The sequence below is a fragment of the Bos taurus genome, chromosome 20 (assembly GCF_002263795.3).
Source record: "Bos taurus isolate L1 Dominette 01449 registration number 42190680 breed Hereford chromosome 20, ARS-UCD2.0, whole genome shotgun sequence".
In the NCBI taxonomy this organism is placed as follows: domain Eukaryota; kingdom Metazoa; phylum Chordata; class Mammalia; order Artiodactyla; family Bovidae; genus Bos; species Bos taurus.
Window position 1 is genome coordinate 66,748,214 of NC_037347.1, and position 18,043 is coordinate 66,766,256.

Sequence of the window (18,043 nt, forward strand, 5' to 3'; positions counted from 1 at the left end):
TTCACATGCTAGACTTTAGAACAGGCTAAGTATAACACAATATGCTAGGTGGGGGAGGTGCTGAGTTCAACTAAGATTTTGAAACTAATAAATAAAAATGTTGATAATTACTTGCAACAATGAGGTCTCTATCTTGCCAACTGTATGAAGATTCTCAATTTGGAGTACGGAGAAAAGAAATATATACCGAAGGACTTGCCCAATTTAATAGAAGTGCCGAGGCACCAACAGAACGATCACTCACAGCACTGATGTGAACGTGGCAAATATTTATTAACAACTTACTAAGATAGATCTCTTCTTAGGGAAAAAAGTCCTTACTTGTCATTTGAAATCTTTATTTTCCTGCATCTTTAAAATGCATGCTGAGGTCCATGTGACCTCTGGGATCGCTTCCAAACCTAAATGCTATGATTCTATGATTATAAGGCAGAATGATATTCCTCTGCCCCATGTCCTCAAAGTCATCCCCATGAAGGATAAAAGATGGTAGGAGAGTGTTCTAGAGAGTTCTGATTAGCAGAGCTTTCTGATACCAACAACAGATGGCATTGCTGTGAAAAAGTCTTCCCCATCATTTGTACGAATCCTGATAATATAAACGGGACCCCCTCTGACCCCCGTGGCTTGTATTCCATCGCAGGCTCCCATCACATCAGAGCCAGCACGAAATCACAAGCTTCAGGGTGAATTTCTGATGTAAAAGCGTTAAACCTCGCCTTTCTAAAGCTGCCACATTCATGCTGTTTCAAACTGGAGAAACAAGCGGAAGCTAAACCCCAGGAAAGCTGGACTAGCAGCATAGTTACTTGGTGAAAACAGACCTCAGTCAAGAATTAAGTGCCAAGGCAATTGGCGTGGAATCCCAGGGGCTCCACCTCTAGTGAAATTGGCAGAACAAGCATTATTTGATTAGTGTGAAAGATCCTGAAGAGGCAGGTGACAGGGGACTGATGGCTTCTAAGATGCTGGCTGTAGAAAGAGCACATCGAGGTCATTTGGGGTCTCCTAAACAAAACAGTGATTCTCCATAAACCTAAAACACACCCACATAAAACTATGCTTTTTTTTTTTTTTTTTTTAAAGTAACGCTCAATAGACCCACTCCAGTGTTCTTGCCTGGAGAATCCCAGGGATGGGGGAGCCTGGTGGGCTGCCATCTCGGGGGTTGCACAGAGTCGGACACGACTGAAGCGACTTAGCAGCAGCAGCAGCAGCAGCAGTAGCAGCAATGCTCAATAGAGATTTAGGAAAACATCAACCAACCTGAACATGATCAAGAGCATATAGCTTGGGAAGAGAAAAACCATCACACCTCTGCCTGCAGCTGCTGCTGCTTCTAAGTAGTTTCAGTCGTGTCCGACTCTGTGCGATCCCATAGACGGCAGCCCACCACGCTCCCCCGTCCCTGGGATTAGGGGAAGGGATTTCAGAAGGTTCATTCATTCTCCCTTCTCAGGTTTTCTGGGGGTTCTTTACAGTAAAGCTGCCATCTGGGGCAGGAGTTGAGAAGACTCGGACATCAAGCTTGCCCCTGATTTCAGTCGTCAAAAATCTTTAACCCTGATGGTGGATTTAAGCCCTGGGGGCATGAGGAAACTGAAGGAAGTTCATAGGTCTGAGAGAGAGCTAGATCTCCCAGGAGCCAATGGTCCTGGTGAGAGGCAGGTCCCAGGCGTTTCCTGGGGGAGTCTGGCCTGTCACTTACAGAACGACTCACACCACACCTCTGCCTCTCCAGTGAAATTTGTCAAGAGCAGAATTTTCACCTTGCACTAGATGCCCATCAGGACGAAGCAGGGCCAGCGAGCAGATTCGGCAGCAGGCAGCTGGCCCTCTGCAGAGACAACCCCCCCCACCACCCCCAACTCGCACGCAGGGCATCCCTGAGCTATTCGGGGGTGGGGGAAACCTGTGTGTGTGGCGGGTGAGGGGGCGATAAACTGGGCTGGACATTTAGATGATGAGATCCATATAAAGTTTCACCTTCGGGGAGATTATGGCTACAGGAGATGGGGAGGCCACGGAGGAGACCTGGGCGGGGGCGGGGGCGGGATGGGACGGGAGGGGAGGAGAGAGGGGGATTAGGGGGCAGAGGGGGAGGGAGGAGGCGGAGATGGTGGAGGGGCAAGGGGGAAAAAGGCAGGAGCGGATGGAGGCAGCAGGTTTGAGGCGAGGACCGGAGGTGGACAGGCGGATCCGGAGGGACGATCAGCGAGAAGGACGGAGGAGGAGAGACAGGGGGGCGTGCGGGAGGGAGAACCCGAATTCTGGAGAGGCGGAGACCCGGAGCGACGGGATGGGAAAGCGGGCAAGGGAGAAAACGCTCAGGCAAGTCGAGCGGAGGCGCCCGGGGGACGTCTCCCCGTAGGAGGCAGGTTTCAAGGGCGCCCCGCGCGCCCCGCGCGCCTCCCGCCCGCCCGCTTACCTGGCCCTTGACCAGGCTGGCGGCGAACTGGCGCATGACGGCCTCCACCGTGTAGGCGCTGGACCAGCCGCGCGGCGTGAGCAGCTCCATGCAGATGGCGCCGCCGTCCAGCACGTAGCCGTTCTCCAGGCGCGGGCTGAGCACCCGCATGAAGGGCGGCGAGAAGGGGAAGTTGTCGGGGAAGGTGAGGTTGAGCAGAATGAACTCGGTGTTGGTCTCCTTCATGTCCTGCCACAGCACCGAGTCCTTGTCCACCTGGTGCAGCTTCACGTTCCAGTCGAACAGGCTCTCGTCCACCAGCTCAACGGAGATGAAGCGGTCGCTGAGGCGCGCGATGTCCCGCAGCTCCTTCATGAGGCGCCGGCTGCGCACCTGCGCGCAGTGCTGCTGGCGCGCCGCGGGCACCAGGCTGCCGCCCGCCGCCGCCGCCGCCGCCGCCGCCGCCGCCGGGCCCGGCCCCGCCCTGGCGCCCGCCGCCCGCTCTCGGGGGCCCCCGGCGCCCGGCGCCCCCGCCGCCACCGCCGCCGGCGGCGGCGCCTTGTCGCGCGGGGCCAGCTCCGCCGCGCGCTTGCCTTTGCCCTTGCCGGGCCCGGGGCTGGCGTCGCCCGCGCCCCCGGCCGGGTGCGGCTGCTGCGGGGGCTTGTGGCCGCCGCTCTTGGCGCCGCCCTTGCCGCGCAGCGCCGCGCTCTGCGGGCCGCCGCCGCCGCCGCCGCCGGCGCGGTGGTTGTTGTGGTGGTGCTTGGGGTCCTCGGTGTCCCGGTTGTGCAGGCGGATGAGCCCGATTTTGCGGAGCAGCGTGGCCATCTTAGGCTCGGCGCGGGCGGGGGTCTCCCCTCGGCTCCTGCGCCCGGAGCCCGAGGGGCGCGCGGGGCGGCGACCGGCGACCACTCAGCGGGGCGCGGCGCGGGCCACCCCCGGCGCCGGCGGCCGTGGCGCAGGCGAGTGGGCAGCACGCGCTCTCGCCGGCCGCTGGGTCGCCGCTGTCATATGACGGGGCCGGCTCGGGCTCGGGCTCGGGCTCCGGCCGCCGGGGAAGCGGAGGCGTGGAGGGCGCGCGGCGCGGTGGTCCGTCCCCCCCGGCCGGTCCCCGGAGCCCGGCGTCCGCGGTCCTTTGTGCGCGGCCGCAGCCGGGGCTGGCTTCGAGTCCGAGCGCCGCGCCGGGGCGCGCAGAGCCGGCCGCCGCGCCCCGGAGGCAGCGAGGGGGGCCGCGGGCTCGGGCCGTGCCGTGCCGCGCGGGCAGCTACCGCGGGGCCCCGGCCGCTGCCGCTCGCGTCTCCGCCGCCGCCGCCGCTGCCGCTGCGGCTGCTGACATTGCAGAGGCGGCTGCTCCGTCTGAGCCGCGCGCGGCGCGGAGGGGGCGGTCCTGCCGGCCCGGGCGGGGGGGCGCGGGGCGGGGCCGTGGGCCTGCCTGCGCCGAGCCTCTCCGCTCCCCCCCAGCCGCCTGCCCGGGTCCGGCGGCTACAAGCGCACGGCCGCTGGGGGGAGACAACGGCGCGCGCCGGCCACACCGGGAGCCCGGCTGCGGGGGCGCCGCGCGCGGAGCCCGGCAGACGCGGAACGAGGATGCGAAGTAGGGAGACAAGGGGCGTGTGTGGGCACGCACTCGGGGTCTCGAGGCCCCCAGCTTTTCCGCCCCGGGATCCAGGCTTGGCCGCCGGCCGGTGACCTACCTCCGACCTCGCTTCCCCTGGTTCGAACAATCCCGAGGGGAAGGGGACGTCGGGGAAAGGATGGAAAGCAACCTGTTTACTGATTCCCTCGTCCCAGATGGAGCCTGGGGTCCCACACGGCAATCCGGGACCCGGGTCTGCGGAACCAGCGCTTTCCCAAAGACCAATCAAAGAATCGGGGACTGGGAAGTAGGACTCAGTGAGCGTGAGCGCCGCAAGCCCCTAAAGAATAGCCGCCCCCGCCCCGCCCCCCCTCCGCCCCCACCACGCCTCGAGTCAGGACTTTAGAAGATGACCGTTTCATGAATTGACCCCTGCGTCCCGGCCCGGCTCCTTTCGTCCCCTCCACGCCACAGGGGTCCTGCGTTCCGAAAGGGGAAGGAAGGGACCTCTGAGCACTGGCTTTTGCGTCCGACGCTGGCGCCCGCGGGTGCTCGGGGCAGGCCCCGGACTCCGGTACCCGCGGGTGACCTCGGGACCGGCAGCGGAAAGGGTGGGAAGCCTCCCTCAACTTGGGTGCTTTCATCCCTCCCCTCTCTTTCTGCCTCGAACCCATTGACAAGTATTTTTGTCTGGTGAAATTTCAAGCAAAAAGCCCCCAAAGCTGGACCAACCAGAGAAGCCGTGGAGGCAATGTTTGCAGCGATGGCGCTGCCCCGCGGGCCGGGTCTGATGTGCGTGGCCCGGCTGCGCAATTGGGAACCGGGTGGGGCGGTGATGAGCACCGCGGTGTAGGAGGTGTGTGCGCGCCTAGTCGCTCCGTTGTGCCCAACTCTTGCCCGCCAGGCTCCTCTGTCCATGGGATTCTCCAGGCAAGGATACTGAAATGGGTTGCCATTTCCTGCTCCAGGGGATCTTCCCGACCCAGGAATCAAACCCATGTCTCCTGCATTACAGGCAGTCTCTTTACCGACTGAGCTATGAAAGTAGGAGGAATCCCCCGGAAAACCCAGATGGCTCAGGGCTGACTCCAGACTTCTCCGCTGTTTCTGGTTTGGCTTTCATCTATCTCGAGGACCCTCTAAATTCGTCTGCCCCGCGTGTTCATTCTAATGTCATCATGATGATTGTTTCTAAATGTCTCTATCATTTTCACTTTTTCCAAATTGTTAAAAATTTTCACTATGAAAAGTAACTTTTCAGACCACCCCGGAACTAAACACAGATCTGATGGTCTGTGGTTGGGTTTTCTGGGGTTGTCTCCCAGCAGAGCAGGGTGCTGGCCAGTCCTCGCCGGCTTGTGGCAAGTGCATGCACGCTGGGACATGGTCCCTGGATCGGGACGAGGTACAAAGGTGTGTCTCCGTGGAGGCTGTTTTTTCAGTGGGTGGGACTGGGCAGAGCTTCTGCCCAGGCAAGATCAGTGGCTGGTGACCAAGTCTCGCTGTAACTGGCTGTGATGTAGTTGTCCAGGTCTCCTGAACATTTTTGTGACCCCCATTCTATCCAGCTCTGATTTTTAAAGAGAAGTGGAGCAGGAAGATGACAGGGTCTGTCTGTAAATATGCAGAGTTCATTTAACCTGTGGGAAGTCGGAATGTTAGAAGATCTGGTGGCGATGCTGGTGGGGACAGGCAAGCATTACATGTTTTATCATTTTCGGCCAGAGACGCCATCTCAGGTTTTATCTGACCCATTTTATTGATGAAGAAGCTGAGCAGCTGGCCCAGCTCAGCCCTGTGCTGGGCCTTGCACCCTGACCCCATGTCCCTGAGTCCTGGGCTGGGGTTGACCAGCTGCCCCAGAGTGTACCTTGCGCTACAGGGTTTCTGCTTGGGTTGAGTATTGGTCCTGCTCTGGAGCTGAAGGTGAGAAAGCCTCTGTAGATGAGACTGTCATCCCCACAGACTAGCGGGCCTTGGGGAGGCCTCACCTGAAGCAGGGGTGTCATCCCATGTGGTTTGGGAATTGTTTAACTGAAATCCCAGGCAGCTGTCTATAAGGTCTTTATTTCTGGTTGGGAAGATTATTAGAGTGACCATATAATTTATTCTCTGAATGCAGCTTTTTTTGTTTTTGTTTTTGTTTTTTAAGTAAAAGTTAAAATGAAAGAAAGTGAAGTCATTCAGTCATGTCCTCTGACTCTTTGTGACCCCATGGAGTGTAGCCCACCAGGTTCCTCTGGCCATGGGATTTCCCAGGCAATAATACTGGAGTGGGTTGCCATTTCCTTCTCCAGGAGATCTTCCAGACCCAGGGATTGAACCCGGGCCTCCCACACTGTAGGCAGACGCTTTACCATCTGAGCTACCTGGGACCTCATTTAATACTGATGGCTGAAGCAAAAAGCCAAAGCAGGACTGACCAGCAGGTGAGACTGTGGTCATTTTACCTGTTATACCTAATCCACTTGAGAGAACAGTATGCAGCAATAACCTTATAGCTATGGAGATTATATGGCAAAATGAAAATATTTATGATGAACTTAATAATTTCAAGTAAGAAAGCAGAGTGAAAAGGTATATCCACACTATAGCTACAGCTACATAAAGCTGTGTGTAGGAAGAATGACTGAAGGAGGAAAATTGAAATGGTAACAATTATTACATTAGTACAGGTAGGTATTCTCAATTTACTGTCCCCTCAACCCTCCAGTCCACGGACCCAGAGACTTGCTTCAGTGACTGCACGGTAAAGGCAGGAATGGGAAGAAGGACCTTTCCTTCTTATCCCAGGAGATTCTAGAAAGTTCCGTGTGAGAAGAATGACTGGGTAACTACCCAGCCTAGCAGTGTGTATAGGTTACACTTCGTGTTAAAATTTTTCTTATTTATTTGATTTTCCAACACTCTGAAAAGGAATAGGTTGCAGTTACAATGGAAAAAAAAGTTAACAAGTTTTTAAAATTTACCTTATTAGAGATTAAGTTTACACCATTAGGACAGTTGAATTGTGAGCATTTCGCAAAAGAAAATAATCTCTAAGGACAACTGCGGGTCCTGAGTTCCTTCTCCCTTCGCAAGCAGTGATGGGATGGGGAGGAGGACAGCCAGGGAATCTCTGCAGAGAGAGCCGAGGCCTGTCTGCCTCGAAGGGAAGAAAGGGACACAGGAAGGGAAGCTGGTTATCACCATCGTCATCGGTCGTCTGGGAATTGCGCTGTACCCGCCAATGACACTCCCATGAGCATTTGAATCAGTGATGTCGGGGCCAGCTCTCTCCAGTGGCGGTTTTTATAAAGAGATGCGGAACTGGGTCTGACCATTTATTTTTTTTGTCTCTAAGGGCTGTATCGATTTTTTCCAGCTGGTCCTATTTCTTTTGGAGTCCAGTCTCAAAAAGGCATCAACCAGACCAGCTCAGAAGGTCAGCGCCCGAGTCGTGCACATTGTTTATTCCCTTGAACGGAGGTGTTGAGATCATGACCAAAATTCAAAGACATTTTTTCACTAAAAGAATTCACTGCAAGGCAGCATAGTGTTGATCTCTGATGTCACTAGGCACATGACCTATGATGGCCTTCGTTTTTCCACCAATCATCAAAGCCAACACTCACATGGCAATTCGTAGCTTGTGTCATCCCAAGCACTATGTGATCTGAATCTTAATTCACTTAATCTTCAGCTCAGTTCAGTTTGCTCAGTCGTGTCCAACTGTTTGTGACCACATGGACTGCAGGACGCCAGGCCTCCCTGTCCATCACCAACTCCTGGAGCTTACTCAAACTCATGTCCATCGATTTGGTGATGCCATCCAACCATCTCATCCTCTGTCGTTCCCGTCTCTTCCCACCTTCAATCCTTCCCAGCATTAGAGTCTTATCCAATGAGTCAGTTCTTCGCATCGGGTGGCCAAAGTATTGGAGTTTCAGCTTCTGCATCAGTCCTTCCAGTGAATATTCAGGACTGATTTCCTTTAGAATGGACTAGTTGGATCTCCTTGCTGTCTAAGGGACTCTCAAGAGTCTTCTCCAACACCATAGTTCAAAGGCATCAATTCTTCGACATTCAGCTTTCTTTATAGTCCATCTCTCACATCCATACATAACTACTGGAAAAACCATAGCTTTGACTAGACGGACCTTTGTTGGCAAAGTAATGTCTCTGTTTTTTTTTTAATATGCTATCTAGCTTGGTCATAACTTTTCTTCCAAGGAGCAAGCATCTTTTAATTTCATGCCTGAAGTCATCATCTGCAGTGATTTTGGAGCCCAAGAAAGTAAAGTCACTCACTGTTTCCATTGTTTCCCCATCTATTTGCCATGAAGTGATGGGACCTAACACCTCTTAAGTAGGCAGCATGTTTAGCCTTACTTTATAGGGAAATTAAGTACCTGGTCCAAAATGATGCAGTGAACGGTCAGTGAAGCCAAGGTTCAAACCTGGACGGATGGTGCCGCGCCGTCGCTCTATGAGCACCTGCTTCATGCAGTCACTGCAGAGACCAGAGTGCAGGAGTCCTGCCCTCCTGGAGCCGGGGTTCTGGGGAGGACGTCTTTATCACCCTCTGAGCGCTCCCTAGAAAGTTGCTCTAGAAAGCTCTAAAGTAAAGAGCTTGAGGACATTAAGGAATATTCCATACTGTGTTCTGCACTTACCCAAGACCCACGATGGATGTAGAAGGATTTATTATTTAATTGAAAACTCAGCTTTCCATTTTACAACACAGACGTCTGAAGTCATAGCAGTGAGGCTCTTGCCCAGACTCACAGGAGGTGGTGGTGAGGGAGCCTGGACCCCTAGGCCTGATACCTTATCCAGATGCCTCATCCACATGCTGTAGGTTGTGCCATAACAGGGCAGGGCTTTGCTTCTTTCTCCCAGGGTACAAGCTCTCTCCTCTTGGATCAGACCTGACACTTGCTCCCTTGGGGTGAGCTGGGCGCTGGTTTGGGGGCAGGGAGGAGTGGCAGGTGAGTGTTGGGGAGGACTTCCTTGGGTATGATTAGCATGGGGCCGCCAGGCATAGAATGGCTTCCCTGGTGGCTCAGATGGTAAAGGATCTACCTGCCAATGCAGGAGACCTGGGTTTGATACCTGGGTTGGGAAGATCCCCTGGAGAAGGGAATGGCGACCCACTCCAGTATTCTTGCCTGGAGAATCCCATGGACAGAGGAGCCCAGCAGGCTACAGTCCACGGGGTCAAAAAGAGTTGAACATGACTGAATGACTAACATTTTTCCAGGCGTAGGAGCTAGTATCCTTATTCAGGTGTGGTGAAACTCTCCCGGCAGGCAAGGGCAGTTAGGGTTCTAGGTTCTCAAAGCTTTCGAAGTCACCCAGATGGGCCAGTCTCAGTCATCTGGGTTCTGTTTCTTCCCAATCCATGACCAGGCTCTCACACCTGAGTGCTGGCAAGGCCGTGAATTCAGTGTCCTTTATGATTCTGCAGCCTCAAGAAGCAGCTTTGGGGGCTGGTTTCAGCTGCTCCAGTGCTGCAGTTCTAAGGGTCATGATGGTCTCTTAGGGCCATGGTGGAGTGTCCTGCCGGCTCTGACTCTTCTTGAGCTGAGCGTTCTGATCTCTGAGCCTGTTTTCCTTCCACCAGCTCTCTCCCCACTGTGCAGAGCCCCCATCTTCTGCCTTTCCACTGTCATCAGTGTCTCTACCATCAGGGTCAAGTGCAACAGCTGTGTGCTCTCCCCAAACCTTCCTTTCAAGTGCATCCGCATCTCAGGCAGCACAGGTGCTGAACATGACAGAGCTGCTGCTGCTGCTTTGCACTGACTACCAGTTCACCATTTTCCACCAGCGCTGATTCCATCATTGTGCTCAAGTCAAAGCCGTTAGCTGGTCTTCTCAGTTTTTGGACTCACTCCTGGTGCTAATCCTATAATAGTCCAGGTCCAATCAGGAACACACAAGCTGGAATCAAGAGCACCAATCTCAGATATGCAGATGACACCACCCTAATGGCAGAAAGTGGAGAGGAACTAAAGAGGCTCTTGATGAAGGGGAAAGAAGAAAGTGAAAAAGCTGGCTTAAAACTCAACGTTCAAAAACTAAGATTATGGCATTCAGTCCCATCGCTTCATGGCAAATAGGAGGGGGGAAAGTGGAAACAGTGACAGGCTTTATTTCCTTGGGCTCCAAAATCACTGTGGACAGTGACTGCAGCCATGAAATTAGAAGATGCTTGATCCTTGGAAGAAAAAAATGACAAACCTAGACAACAGATTAAGAAACAGAGACATCACTTTGCTGACAAAGGTCCGTCTAGTCAAGGCTATGGTTTTTCCAGTGGTCATGTATGGATGTGAGACTTGGACCATAAAGAAGGCTGAGTGCCGAAGAATTGATGCTGTTGAACTGTGGTGTTGGAGAAGACTCTTGAGAGTCCCTTGGACCGCAAGGAGATCAAACCAGTCCATCCTAAAGGAGATCAGTCCTGGGTGTTCATTGGAAGGACTGATGCTGAAACTCCGATACTTTGGCCACCTGATGCGAAGAGCTGATGCATTGGAAAAGACCCTGATGCTGGGAAGGATTGAGGGCAGGAGGAGAAGGGGACGACAGAGGATGAGATGGTTGGATGGCATCATTGGCTCAGTGGACATGAGTTTGAGCAAACTTCGGGAGATAGTAAAGGACAGGGAAGGCTGGCATTTTATGGGGTCTCAAAGAGTTGGACATGACTTAGCTACTGAATAACAACAACAACAAATCAGCAACACAGAGATATGCCAAGTGTTTCAACAGGAGATATTTAATCTAGAAAATTGATGACAAAGGTACTGAGGTGTTAGAGAAACAAACGAAGAAACAGGGGTGCTGAGGAAGCCAAAACAGGGAAATCGCCCTTGGGTGTTAGCTGCTCACCGCCCAGAGCTGCGTGAGTGCTGGAATGGCTGCGGAGGGCTCCCCATCGCGGCCCACAGCTGCCTCCCCTCTGCCCTCACTGTGGTGTCTTTCAGGAGTTGGCAGAACATCCCTACGCTGTTCCTTCATGACCTCCAAAGGTCAGGTGGTCCAGTCCAGAGGGGGTCAGCGTGGGGACTGCCTAGAAGACCCCGTGAACCATCACCACGACCGTCGCTGAAGGCTTCCTCTTGGGCTATACTTAGCTTTTTGAGCAGAGAAGAAAGAGCTTGAGATGGCTTTTGTGATTACGGAATTTAGATTTTTCTCTTGGCAGTTGAGGCATGCTTGACTGATGAAATGAGTCATACATTCTTTTCTGAAGAAGCTGCTTGGTCCTGGAGAGGTTTCCAGAGATAATCATCTCATTCTTCCTGCCCTTTTTATCTTTGCTAGAGGCAAAGACAGTTCCTTTCTGGTTGTATGGAAGTGTAAAATGACAGCTGATATTGTGTGTCAAGGTGGTGCGTGTCTCTATTCACTGTTACCTTAAATATTAGCTCTAAATATGGGTCCAAATATAGTATTCTGGGAAAGTCAGTCCTGCTTCCTGACACAGCTGAGGGGTGGTGAGTGAAATATTGTAATTAGCTGAAACTGAGAGCATGTATTATATTTATCTTATGCATTTTCAAAGCATTAGAATATAATGGAATCTTCTGAAACTTTTTTGCTGTTTATCTTCCCAGCAGTGCGGGACAATAAATGTGTTAGTGCTCTCATGTCAGCTTTGAAAAAAATAATTAAAAATAAACTCTGCAAATTTGGTACTCAAAAATAGTATCTTATTTTCAAACTTTTTAAAGTAGACGGTTCATTTGCATTCAGTGAAGTGCGCAGATTTTTATTGCACGACTGAGTGGGTTTTCAAGCGTGTATGCACTTGTGTGGCTGCAGTTCAGTTCAGTTCAGTTGCTCAGTCGTGTCCGAGTCTTTGCGACCCCATGAACCGCAGCACACCAGGCCTCCCTGTCCATCACCAACTCCCAGAGTTCACCCAAACTCATGTCCATCGAGTCGGTGATGCCATCCAACCATCTCATCCTCTATCCCCTTATCCTCCCGCCTTCAATCTTTCCCAGCATCAGGGTCTTTTCAAATGAATCAGCTCTTCGCATCAGGTGGCCAAAGTATTGGAGTTTCAACTTCAGCATCAGTCCTTCCAATGAATATTCAGGACTGATTTCCTTTGGATGGACTGGTTGGATCTTGTTGCAGTCCAAGGAACTCTCGAGTCTTCTCCAACCCCACAGTTCAAAAACATCAATTCTTTGGCGCTCAGCTTTCTTTATAGTCCAGCTCTCACATCCATACATGACTACTGGAAAAACCATAGCCTTGACTAGACGGACCTTTGTGTAGCTTAGACTTTGGTTAAGATATGGACTATTTCCTTCACTCCATGATGTGTCAAGCCCGCCCTAAGCCTCCACCAAAGGCACCCTTTGTTCTGGTATCTATTACCATACAGTGGCTTTGCTTATTTTTGAACTTTTTTATTAATGGAATTATACAGTAGGTCCTCTTTTGTGTCTGACATCTGCCAACCGATATATAATCAATATATGGTCTCAAGGTGAGATTCATCCATGTCGTGCATGTATCAGTATTTTGTTTTATTGATCGGTAGTATTCATTGCACTGACTCAGTTGACATGGGTTTGAGCAAACTCTGGGAGATAGTGAAGGACAGAGGCGCCTGGCATGCTGCAGGTCATGGGGTCTCGAAGAGTCGGACATGACAGAGCAACTGAATGACAGTATTCATCGTATGAATATGCCACGATATGTTTATTTTCCTCTCGAAGGACTCTGGGGTTGTTTCCAGTTTTGGATATTGTGTAGATAGCCTCTGTGCCCACCGAGATGCAAGTCTTTTTAAGTGCCTGTTTTCACTTCTTTCAGGTTATGACAAGGAGTACGTCAAAGGCTAGGTCTATGTTTAATTCTGCAAGAAACTACTAAACTCTTCTCCAAGTTGGTCGCACTGTGTTCCACTCCCACCAGCATAACTGCTAGAAAATAAGAAAGAGGGTCCTCAGTGGACCTGAAACGCGGAGGCGTTCCTGAAAGACAAGAGCAGACTGAAGCAGATCGGCAGGGAAAGCAGTTCAGTGAATCCATGACACAAACGTTCTGCCACAGAGGCTGATCAAGAATGCCAAAGAATGCTCAAGCTACCACACAGCTGCACTCATCTCACAGGCTAGTAAAGTAATGCTCAAAATTCTCCAAGCTAGGCTTCAACAGGACGTGAACCGTGAACTTCCAGATGTTCAAGTTGGTTTTAGAAAAGGCAGAGGAACCAGAGATCAAATTGCCAACATCTGCTGGATCATGGAAAAAGCAAGAGAGTTTCAGAAAAACATCTATTTCTGCTTTATTGACTATGCCAAAGCCTTGACTATGTGAATCACAACAAACTGGAAAATTCTGAAAGAGATGGGAATACCAGACCACCTGACCTGCCTCCCGAGAAATCTGTGTGCAGGTCAGGAAGCAACAGTTAGAACTGGACATGGAACAACAGACTGGTTCCAAATAGGAAAAGGAGTTCGTCAAGACTGTATATTGTCACCCTGCGTATTTAACTTATACACAGAGTACATCATGAGAAACGCTGGGCTGGAAGAAGCACAAGCTGGAATCAAGATTGCTGGGAGAAATATGAATAACCTCAGATATGTAGATGACACCACCCTTATGGCAGAAAGTGAAGAACTAAAGAGCCTCTTGATGAAAGTGAAAGTGGAGAGTGAAAAAGTTGGCCTAAAGCTCAACATTCAGAAAACAAAGATCATGGCATCTGGTCCCATCACTTCATGGCAAATAGATTGGGAAACAGTGGAAACAGTGGCTGACTTTATTTTGGGGGGCTCCAAAATGACTGCAGATGGTGACTGCAGCCATGAAATTAAAAGACGCTTACTCCTTGGAAGGAAAGTTATGACCAACCTAGATAGCATATTCAAAAGCAGAGACATTACTTTGCCAACAAAGGTCCGTCTAGTCAAGGCTATGGTTTTTCCTGTAGTCATGTATGGATGTGAGAGTTGGACTATAAAGAAAGCTGAATGCCAAAGAATTGATGCCTTTGAACTGTGGTGTTGGAGAAGACTCTTGAGAGTCTCTTGGACTGCAAGAAGATCCAACTAGTCCATCCTAAAGGAGATCAGTCCTGGGTGTTCATTGGAAGGACTGATGCTGAGGCTGAAACTCCAGTACTTTGGCCACCTGATGTGAAGAGTTGACTCACTGGAAAAGACCCTGATGCTGGGAGGGATTGAGGGCAGGAGGAGAAGGGGAAGACAGAGGATGAGAGGGTTGGATGGCATCACCGACTCAATGGACATGAGTTTGGGTGAATTCTGGGAGTTGGTGATGGACAGGGAGGCCTGGCGTGCTGCAGTCCATGAGGTCACAAAGAGTTGGACACAACTGAGTGACTGAACTGAACTGAAGATAAAGAATAGGATGGGGACTCCGGACAGTCACCAAGGTGATCCTTGCTGGGTCACAACAGGCAGCTTTGGAAGATCCACCCAAAGTTCGGAGAAAGCATGGGAGCCACTGGATATCTCAGAGTGAATTAGAAGCTGCTTATCTGGACAAATAGACTTCCCTTGTGGCTTGGACAGTAGAGAATCGGCCTACAATGCAGAAGACCTGGGTTCAATCCATGGGTCAGGAAGATCCCCTGGAGGAGGAGATGGCTACCCACTCCAGTTTTCTTGCCTGGAGAATTCCATGGACAGAAGAGCCTGGTGGGCTACAGTCCACGGGGTTGCAGAGAGTTGGACCCGAATGAGTGACTAACTATCCGATGACCAGTGCTGGTTTGCTCCTCTGTTCATGTCCTTCACCCACGGTCATGGAAGACAGCACATTCAGCCTCAGCCTTTCCTGGGGAATGAGCAGGGGTTCCTGAGCAATCCCATACGCAGAGAATGAAACACCACCAAAGGCTTGAGAAAAAACCACCCAGAGAACCACCATCTGAGGAAACAAAGCTCAAAGAACAGCAAAAGAGATTTTAAGATATAGAACAGATACCTTCAAAAGCAATGTGAGATAAAATTTGTCCTGCTGTCTTTCAGGGGATGGCATTTCTGAGCATTGTTTTTTACTGAATAATTGTATACACGCCTAAATGAATTAATCCAGTAATGAATATTTAAATAGTAAAGCCTATATTTTTTAAACTTTATTTTTAAGTGGAGGATAATTACTTTCCAATGTTGCGTTGGTTTCTGCTGGCCAGCAGCGTGGATCAGCTGTGTGTACACATGTCCCTGCCCTCTTGAGCCTGCCTCTCATCCTCCGTCACCCCCTGCCTCTAGGTCGCCTCAGAGCCCTGGGCTGAGCTCCCCGTGTTAGACAGCAGGTTCACACCAGCTAGCTCTTTCGCACGTGGTAGAGCATATACGCCAGCTCTCCTATTTCGATTTGTCCCACCTTCTCCTTCCCCCGACGTGTCCACGAGTCTGCTCTCTACACTTGCGGCTTTATTTCTGCCTTGCAGATAGGTTCATCGTACCATTTCTCTAGATTCCAGAGATATGAAAAGCCCAATTTGATCAAAGCCATCCCCACCGGTGAGGCTGCCTGCCGGAGATGTTTGTGCAGTGGTCCCCGTGTTCAGGCAGCGTGGACAGGGAGGGGTGACAGTCTCGTGGCAGGAGTCGTTTTGTTGTTCCAGTGATATATGGTCCCCATCTGCTTTTGAAGCAGGGGATAGTGTCTCCGGTCAGGCAGCCTGCCCCAGAGGAATCCCATATTTCTTTGAGGGATGGGACCACATGAACAGCCAGGCAACGCGCGAAGGAGACACTGACTGCCCTGCACTGGAGCGAGTCGTGACTGCTGCTTGGCAGCTGAGACCATGGCGATGACACGGGGTCTCTGAGCTCAGATGTTTTCCCAGAATTCCTGGCACAGGATTTAGGGGAAGCTTTTATCCTAAGGTCTGTGGTAAGAGCCCCTTCAACAGACGAATCAGATGACGAGAGAGCCCTGGCAGAGAACTCTTTCAAACACATAGAAAAGGCTGGGGACAGAGAACAAAAAATACTATATACTAGCTTAATTTAGAGCGAGCGTGAACTAGGGAAAAAAAGGTGGGAAAAGCCACGGTCAAAGGTCATGGTTCTGATGGAAAACAGAGGCCGTAATTAAGATGTGTGGCTGTGACTGTCTCTTCATGGATTTAGAAGCTACGAGTGTCCCAGAGTGCGAGAATGTTTCTTTAACCCGATGAAAGCAAGATATTGAGGGGCTGCTGCTGGTGGTTTGAGTCATCAAATGTTTATCTGTGAAGCAAATGATATTTGTCTTTCGTTTTATTCGTTTCTTTTTGGTGACGCTGGGTATTGGTTGCTGCCTGCAGGTGTCCTTGAGTTGCGGAGAGCAGGGGTTACTCTCGAGTTGCGATGGTCCAGCTTCTCCTTGTGGGGGCCTCTCTCACTGTGGACCATGGGCTCCATGGTGCACGGGCTTCAAGAGTCACGGCTCTCAGGCTTCATGTCCCGAGGCATGTGGAATCTTCCCAGACCAGGGATCAAACCCGAGTCCTGTGCATTGGCAGGCAGATTCTTCACCGCTGGACCAGAGGTGAAGTCTGTGAATGATGTTTCTGAATTGCCCCGGCGGACTCTGAGATGCCGCTCTACCTCTGTAACTCATGTTTGGGTTTCATTTTGTCCTTAACTTGTTAAAAATGTAAGGTTTAATTATGAATATTTCTGCAAGAAATTGACGTGTTTTGGACACGGGGTGTGTGAGTGGGCTGGAGCGTATACGCAAGCATTGATGGGAAGACTCACTAGCAAGTTCATGAACTCTTTTTGAAGTAACATGAACTCTTTGGGAAAACATTTCAAATGTCCTGTGTCCCTACTTGAGAGGGTTTTGTTTTAGCCCTCATGGGTATTGTGAGCAGCACTTTTCTCTTCTCCCCAGACTCGGATCTCTGTCGACACTGGCTCACGAGCCAACAAAGGACAGATCAGCCTGTTTGTTATTCTAAAGCAGAGACGGTGCACGTTTCCGTCTGACCATGGTTGCTCTGTCTCATGGAACTTTCTGGTTCTTGCTCCCGAGGTCACCTTCCAGCAATTCCATGCTTTTGGTCTCAGCATAAATGGCTCTGGGGCAGCATGAGCCCCACTGCCCAGAAAGCAGGTGACTCTCCCAGAGTAAATTATTATTTAGCCCTGGGAGGGTCCAAGGTTTGTACAACCATGCTTATCCTTCCTATGTACAAGGCCCTGAGATATTTTCTTATTTGTCCTGTCTTAATCCAGGCTAGTCGATTTCTGTGATTTCCTTTGTGTGTGTGTGTGTGTGTGTGTGCTCGCTCAGTGTGTTCAGCTCTTTGTGACCCCATGGACTGTAGCCCACCAGGCTCCTCTGATCATGGGATTTCCCAGGCAAGCATACTGGAGTGGGTTGCCATTTCCTCCTCCAGGGGACCTTCCCAACCCAGGCATCGAGCCTGAGTCTTTTGCATCTCTTGCAAAGCAGTTGGATTCTTTTTTTTAAAGATTACTTATTTGTTTGGCTGTCCCAGGTCTTAGCTGCGGAACGGGGGATCTTTAGTCACAGCATGCGAACAGTTAGCTGTAACACGTGGGATCTGGGTCCCTAACCAGGGATTGAACCCAGGCCCCCTGCACTGGGAGTCCAGAGCCTTAGCCATTGGATCACCGACCTGGGAAGCCATGATTTTCTTTTACAGATGATGCTGAATGGACTTCTCTCTTTTCCAATAGGCTTTGCTCTGCTCTGTTAAAATTGTGTCCTACACCATCTCCTGCTTGTATGATGTAACTGCCACCCCCTCAACACACCATAAAGCGTTTGTTGCCCTGAAACATCTTATAGGGAGGAAAGCATTATCTCCATCTATGGCTGGACCACTCGATGTCAAGTCACTTTTGAAGAAAGAAGATGGTTATCTGTGACCCTGGGGGTAATCAACATTGGATTGCTCCTAAAATGCCTACAACTCCCCCACCCCCTTCCTGGGGTCTGGATGAGCCCAGAGGCCACCTCCCATCCCAACCTGCCCATGTGTCTGAGCCCGAGCGTCTGAACAGCCTAAAACCTCCTTGCTGTTGTTTGCATTCACTTTAGCTGGGGAGCAAACG

At 51.2% G+C, this 18,043-nt stretch overlaps 1 protein-coding gene across 1 annotated transcript in view; it reads right to left on the reverse strand.

The window, feature by feature from the left end:
* The window catches only part of UBE2QL1 (ubiquitin conjugating enzyme E2 Q family like 1), a 57,832-nt gene extending 54,070 nt beyond the window's left edge, over positions 1-3,762 (reverse strand). The window contains exon 1 of the mRNA XM_024981539.2: positions 2,429-3,762. Coding sequence (XP_024837307.1) covers positions 2,429-3,232 — 804 coding nt within the window. The 5' untranslated portion in view covers positions 3,233-3,762. The remainder of the gene's footprint in view (positions 1-2,428) is intronic.
* Positions 3,763-18,043: the final 14,281 nt, after the last annotated feature.